This window comes from Salarias fasciatus, chromosome 1 (assembly GCF_902148845.1).
Source record: "Salarias fasciatus chromosome 1, fSalaFa1.1, whole genome shotgun sequence".
In the NCBI taxonomy this organism is placed as follows: Eukaryota; Metazoa; Chordata; class Actinopteri; order Blenniiformes; family Blenniidae; genus Salarias; species Salarias fasciatus.
In genome coordinates, this window is record NC_043745.1 from 20,056,032 (window position 1) to 20,063,787 (window position 7,756).

A 7,756-nucleotide genomic window follows, 5' to 3' on the forward strand; every position below is an offset into this window, starting at 1 on the left:
TCTCTCTCTCTCCCTCTTATGTAATAAATATGAATGTTACATGGTGTCTCCCTGTGATCCGAGCATGCTCATAGTAACTCCATGGAATAGTCCAAATGCACGTGTTGTGCATGGAAAAAGTTGATGTTTTAGCACGCACTGACAAGGAGTGCAACGTGTTCTTCTCTCTTTTTTTTATTTTTCCTCTCGCTTTGCTGTCAGTGTCATGTATGTGCAGTGTGTGAAAAAGGAAGTGAACCGGGGTTATCATTTGTGTCGGAGGAAACCATTAAGCCAGGTTGATACGTTGAGTTCAGCACGTACGCGCAGACGTCAGAACGCTGCGGAGGAGAGAACCAGCACGAGTCGGGTTCACCACGTTCCCCAGCGCACCATGGAGAGATTCGCACTCTTTACGCATTTGCAGTGAGAAAAAAAAGAAAAGCGCTCTTTTTCAATTTAAATGGAGTAATTTGCATTGGAAGCGATAACTTTGCTGCCGGACAACAACATCTCGGTTTATTGGTCCAGCGGCGCGCAGTGTCAGCCTCTGACGCAGCCGCAGCACCTATCCGAGAGAGGAACACTGCACCTGACGGCTCCATCCCCCGACCAGCCGCTCTTTTTCTCCCCATCACGACCACTCCGGCTCTGCAGTGCAGAGACTGTTGCGTTTTATGGAAGCGGAGTCCGTGCAACCTGTCGTGGTCATGCTGCCCCCCAAGAACTGCCTTCCGAGGAACTACAGCTGCATCGCCGGGCTGTTCGGGAGCCTGGCGGCAGCCAACTCCCGGCTGGACGATGGGGATGACTTTGACATCGTGAACACGACGTGCGAGCCCATCGAGAACCCGGTGGTGGATGAGAGGCCACGGGGCAGGGAGGTTTTCCTGAAGCCGCCACAGAGTCCGAACCTGCGGCGGAGGTGCAAATCGCTGCCCACACCATCAGAGAGGGCAAAGTTAGAGATCTCCCGCAGCAGAAGTCCGACCAGCGAGAAAAAGGTCCGGTTCGCCGACTCCTTGGGTCTGGAGCTCATCTCAGTGAAGCACTTTGACGACACGGATGTCCCGGAGGTGCCCGAGCGCATTTTGGCCAAATTACCCAAAGGACCGCTGCACCTGAACCATCTGGACACGAAGTTCCCGCGGGCCCCTGCGCAGTCTGTGTTTATGGAGTTGCAGTTCACCAGTCCTGGCACGCTACCCGGTTTCGAGCACAAAGTGAGAGAGGTGAAAGTCTCGCTGGAGAGCGTGGAAGCGGACGAATTCAGCCTTTCCGGGTTCGTGCGCGTCTTGAACCTGGCTTTCGAGAAGAGCGTCTCTCTGCGCTACTCCCTGAACAACTGGATCACATTTATGGACAGTTTGGCCTCCTATGTTCCCGACTCCAGCGACGGCGTCACCGACAAGTTCCGATTCAAGATCGTCATGCCCACTTATCTGGAGAACGGGGGCACGTTGCAGTTCGCCATCAAGTACTGCGTCGGCGGGCAGGAATTCTGGGACAATAATAACGGAAACAACTACAAAGTGAGGCGTCACCGGCTGAAGATGTCCCCGCCTCGGGAATGGGAGAACGGATGGATTCACTTTATCTGAGCTTCACTTCGTGTGTGCGTAATTTGCGCGTAATTGATCCCCGGGTACCTGTGGCCATGGTGTTAAAAAAAAAAAGAGAGATTTTTTTTCTGCCATTGTTAAGCTGTGATAACAGAAAACATGTTCCCTCTATTTTCAGAATAGCTGCCCCCCCCGCTATGAAGACACATAGTGTTTAAAACTACCGAATACGCCTGGAATGGGTTGTTGGTTTGTGGATATTGTTGGATATTATGCCTTGATGTCAGGGCTCTGTACAGCTCGGTGCCCTTTGGGAGGGCATGACCATGTTATGTAATGTAGATAGATACACGTGCCACGGAAAACGTGCCGAGCAATGCCAACTTGGGGCAACGCTGCTCATTTCGGGGACATACTGTACACTGATTTGATGGCACGGTGTTCCGAAAACAAAACAAAAAAAAAAATGTATACAGTGCATGTGTGCAAACATACCGGCCTATCGGGAAGCAGAACGCCTCACATCCTGGATGATGTGGACCCCAGACCAAGCAAGTAGCGTCCTCCTCTCACTCATGTCTTACCTAGGATAACGAGAAATAAAATATTTAGAAAGTTAATTTATTTTAGTTTTTATTTACTTATGGGATATTCAATGCACCATTTTCTACTCGTGACATTAAATCGCCTTATTCTAAGATGTGTTGGAGGAGGAAGTGCATTGGATGTTCTACAGTTTGTTTTCCCCATTAGGCTTGAAAAGAACAAAGATATCAGTTTATTATTAATGTTAAAATTAATAATAATTTATCCAGGGAAATAAATAAAGAACCTTGCCTTTCAGACATAAATGCATAGCTTTTCAACAGCCATTGCACATTATGTTATTTGGGGGGGGGGGATAGTGACTTTTAGTATTTTTATCAAAATATTGAGGTCTAACCAAAGTATATAGAGCCTGACCTTACATGTAAAGAAAAATTTTAAGCTAAGCTTACACATGCCACTGAATCACATAAGCTTTTCAATCCTGAGCAAATATGAATATTGGCTGTTTGAAATATCAAATATACCTCAGATCACCTGCAGACCTTTTGCTGTCCTCTACAGGTTGAACAGAAGCTATTTTAAAGATAACTAACCCATTTAGATCAAGCAGTAAAAACGCTTGCTCCCTTCTCGGTTTTCATTAAAGCAGCTCTGTGTAGACGCAGGCTGTCACACAGAAGACTGTCTTAAATCAACTGTTGCTGCGCTAAAGATACACCATAGCCAAAATCACTGTGGGAATAGTGCAGCTCCCTGAAATAATTACAAGAAAACCGTTAGACCCGCTTTACGTGCTGACAGCCACGTCCTTAAATCACATTTTGTAATATTGTTTCATTACTCTTCGACTGATGTTAGACAACCATTTTGTCTTTCCAGACAACAGCGTGTCTGAGATTTGTATAGTTTTATTTCATTCTGTGGTAAGTCGTCTTCCAGACCCCCTCGCTTTAATAGGACATACTGACACTATTTTGCAATAAAAAAAGCTTCTGTCCTATTTACCTATTAACCCAAAAACACAGATCTTCATCATGCTTTACAGATGTGTTCAGACTTACATATAGAGTGGAGATTCCAGAAAAAAGGACAACAGACATACCGGTATTGCTTTTAATGTTCGTGCCCTGGCTGCAGTCTCCTCATCCTTCACACTTTGTTTACATCACCGTGGCCTCAGAGGCAAGCTTTCCATTTTAATGAGGCCATCAGATTAGGATGTGGATGGAGACTATTCCTGTAACCACTTAGTTTTTGGAGCAGTTCCACTGTGAATCCATCAGTACTGTTTGTCTCAAACTTTGACAAGATCGTGTCATGACTTCGATGTTAGGTTAGTTTTTGACGAGAGATAAGCTGATGATATTTGCTCCCAGGCAGTTTAGCTTCGTCAAGTATAGAGCTGCTGTTCTCTCGCCTGTTCCTTTGAATAAATGGTGGATGTCAAAGTTCGGGTCACGGCAGAGTTTACTGTATGTAATATTGTTAGCTCTGTGAGGACTTGCTTTGCATGTCGTCTGCTTCTGTCTGTGTAGTGTTTCGCTCAAGCATCCATGCAGTACAGTACCAGAGAGCATGAGGTGACTGAAGTGAGCACTGGGAAATGCATCAATACCAATTTATCACTGCCAACACAGACCGTGCTCTTTAGATTTAACACCTGCTCTGATTTGCACTGAGATGTAGCCCCGGGGTTTGTGCATTCAAATATCAAGTCTTCTCTGCTTTCTCTTTAGTTTCAACTTTCTGAATTCTAGAGCATTTTAAGTTAAAACATACATAATAATATATTGCTATTGGTGCATTCCTACCATATAACAGATGAAGGGCTTCTGGTCTGAGTAGATTTTCACCTCAATGTATCAGAACTCACTGGTAAACAAATAATATGTACATGTGTTAATATTTCATATTGAATGTCCTCCTGTTACTGTTGTATGTTGTGTGTGTTTTGAAGCATTTTAAAAGCAAAACTGAAAGAGATGAATGGTAAAAGTTTATTACTTCTTAAAGCACACTTCCTAACCCAATCTGTCTTCTGACGGTTTAAAATAAGGATAGTAATAATATTGGAAATACCACAAATTAGACTATTTTGTCTCAACTTAGTTCTTTCTTTTTTTTTTCTCTCTCTCTTTTGACTGGTATTTAACGTTGAGACATGGCAGGGGCTTCCCTGAAAGTTTGTGCAAAAAGAAAATAGTGTAGGTCAAAGAAGTGTACATATTGGAAGTCCTCTGTGCACGTCGGTGTGTGCACACTGCCTTATGAAACTGTGAGTTCACCTAAGGACAAGCAAAGCAAGCACGAAAATGGAACGTGTGTTCATCAAGAAGGAACATGAAGGTGAACGTTGCACATCGGTGATGAATTTGTCAGGCGAAAGGTCAAGGTTCGAAGCACAGTGGTGCTTGATAACTTTCTGCATGAATGACTTATGATTGTAGCTGATGCTGAGAAGACTCAGTGGAAGCAGGTCTACTGCAGCGAGAGTAGAAAATGGGATGTGTGGCATGGAAATGAAAGCTTCTCCTGTGAATAGCTTCTAAACATTTTGTTTTCTCACTGAGACTTACATTGCACTTTTATTTCACTATGCGAAGCCTAAATCACCTCTCTCTAATTTATAACCATTTTATGGCACTTTTGTTTCTCTTTTGTCGTTTCTTTAACTCCTATGCAACCTTTTTTGTGTCGTGCCATCTGCACTGTGAACTAGCCGTCAATCGTTTTAGTGACTTTCAACCATGTTTGCATGACGCATTTGACAGTCTTCTTTATTTCTAAAGTTTTGTTTAATGTAAGCCATACTTTGTTGAAATGTTGGTTAATAAAGGCATCTGTGATGGAAAGCACACGATCTCTGAGTTCTTTATTCTCAATCATGGCAGATGATGCAAACATGAGCAGAGTATCTAATTTTGGAAGCGTTTTTGACGGTCACCGTTCATAAAGCACAGTGCAGCAGACATCTCCATTGTGGACATGGCTGAGGACATGTCCTTGAATCGATTGCAGTGTGACACCCCCCCTTCTACAAAGGGGAGGGGTTGAAACCGGAGCAGCTGATAGGTGGGGGCAAGATGCAGAGAGGAGAGCATTACTATGGCAATTACATTGTTCTCTGTTTGCTCTCTCCTGATTATCTGTATTAAAGTTTCCCTGAAAAGAAAGACCATCCCTCAACTATTTGGTCATGCACACACCTCATCCATCCTCGTACATCATACCTCGATCTATAATCCCTTTACATACAATAGCCCCATCAACAAGATGCCTCTGGGAAATCCTCTGAGACTTGAACATTCCAGGCATATCTCAAAACCTCCAACTCTTTTATTTAAGTAAATGAGGACAGAATTGTACTTTACACTGTATATGATTATCTCATGGACAGTTGAATTAGATATTTATTCACCTAAACAACAAATAGTGTAGTACTGTTTATGCAACAGGTATACAGTTAGTTTTACGTGTTGTCAGGATGATACAGGTAAAGAGGGCCCAAGTTCAGACAGAGTACAACTCAAAAGCTTTTTTGTTGTTTGTTTGTTTTTTTCCACAAAGTACATCTTAAAAAAAGTGTGCAGATACTACAGAAAAAAGTTCACTAAAATCAGGAAACGGAAGGTCAGCAGCCAAACTTCAAGAGCAAATCTGATATATTTACAAGGTTGAACAACCATCAAGAGAAGCAAAGGTGACAAATGTTGCATACAGAAAGACAAGGACAGAGGACAGAAGGACAGACTTCTATTATTGACACACAAGAAGGGTAAATGAATGGGGTTAATCATCAGGAATGAGGAAGAAGAGGGAGCAGAGAACGCTTGAAACTGGATGTCAATACAGATACGTTAGACAAAATAAAAACAGAGCACTGGACTAACCACTGGGGCTTTACTACATGTTTACAGCACGGCCATGTGTGAGTCTGGTTGTGCACTATGGGGGCATTGGTGTCACACTGTAAATATGATCCTCCTTAATTTCCATGTTAACTGTCAGGGATTGATGTCTGAGTTACAGTTCTCTACGGTGGAAGAAAGTTGAACCAAAGGTTGTTTACTTATTGATGAATTGGTGGTTTGGTTACCAGTTTGACCCTTTCAGTAACCAGTCAGTGGGACTGTCAGCCAGTATAAGTCTGCTGTGAGACTCCAATTTAATTCTGTGGTTAAAGTTACTCAGCAGCTTGTCCCAAATGGAAAACCACATCATTCCCTGGAATAGAGACACAAAGAGATTCAAACATCTAATGTCAGGAAGTGTCGGAGCGGGAAATTAAGACATGCACAGTTTGGTTTAACTGCTTCACATTTGTCTTGTCTGGAATGTATTTCACAATCTGGAAGATGTGAGAGGCGCATATCGAGGGAGTGCACTTATTTCATCACAGTGTGAACGTTTGGCATCGACATCTATTCAGTCACATGTCAGGGGCAACAAAGCAGCATGTGCATGTAAGCATGCAGCATGTGCATGTGCATGTGCATGTGCATGCAAAATGCATTTCCTTTGTGTAATTACCAAGCACTGGTAATCATGCAACATTGTCATGCTGTGTAACAACAGCTGCTTGCATAACCGTCGTGTGCAAGTGATGCTGCTGCCTTGATTGTTTTCTCCCTCAGGCCTCTGACATTATTAAACCGCAGCCGCAGCCTCCACGGACATTTTCATCCCACCTGCGCCGCATCTCTCACCTCATCCGCCGCGAGCGCCTTTGGATCTAATGATAGAGCAATACTGATGCTCGCAAATACGTTTCATGACTTCGCCTTCAATAATTCATGTGACGCATTTAGAGAAATGCTGTGCCATGGGATTAATTCTGACTCAGCAGCAGGAGCAGACAGGTCTGCATTCAAAGCTCCAGCCGTAGTATTGCCTCTGTGACAAGTACAACTGAATAATTCATCGACTGATTGGACTTTTACAACCCTGTGTAATTTATTAAGATTCTTTTGAAGTGTGTACAAACAACCAAGGATGACGTCATCTTTATTTCTTTGAGAATGAACGGAAAGATCTTTTTGCCAGAGCTCCTTCTTTTGCTTTTGTTTCCACTTTATCATCCTCACGCTGGATTCCTAAAAACCTTGTTAAAATGATCCTTCTCATGTATATCACAGGTGGTAAGCTTAAAAATAAAAGTGTCATTCAAAACTATACAGAGTATATGTATTTTAATTAATTAACTGACTACAACAGTAGTTTGTACAAATTCTAAAAGAAGCCCAACTTATTTGAAGCTTGGAATGGTTGTCTTGTTTTTCTCCACTTTTTCCCCTTTTCATTTATCAAATCCTCACTTTTATTCTCTCCTTAATCCACCTTTTTCACCTATTTTTCTCAGTCACTGGTAGATAACAGACATTTCATTCTAAACTGTCACAGTTTCTGTCACAAGAGTCTATGAATTGTGGGAGGATGTGAGCCCCTCCTTTCAAAGAGTTTGGCCATAAAATGATTGGGAATAGGTTTCCCCTTGACCCCTGGACTGTTTCTGCTCCTGCAGGCCCCTGAAGTTCTCAGGCAGCAGCTCTCAGAGGAGGTCCGCCCCACACTTTTAAGACCACTGTTACGTCAAAATAACATGCAAAACCAAATAGACCTAAGATATCACGCATGAAGCTCACATAGCTTAATTATGCATTTTGAGG

At 43.0% G+C, this 7,756-nt stretch overlaps 1 protein-coding gene across 1 annotated transcript; it reads left to right on the plus strand.

Moving 5' to 3' along the window:
* Positions 1-382: 382 nt before the first annotated feature.
* LOC115389658 (protein phosphatase 1 regulatory subunit 3E) lies at positions 383-4,936 on the plus strand. Its single transcript, XM_030093176.1, has one exon. It carries the CDS (start codon positions 657-659, stop codon positions 1,578-1,580), a length of 924 nt encoding a protein of 307 aa, XP_029949036.1. The 5' UTR covers positions 383-656; the 3' UTR covers positions 1,581-4,936.
* The last annotated feature ends 2,820 nt before the right edge of the window (positions 4,937-7,756 follow it).

What these genes read in the sequence shown, in the direction of transcription:
- LOC115389658 (XM_030093176.1), top strand. Translation starts at nt 657, where the DNA reads ATGGAAGCGGAGTCCGTGCAACCTGTCGTGGTCATGCTGCCCCCCAAG.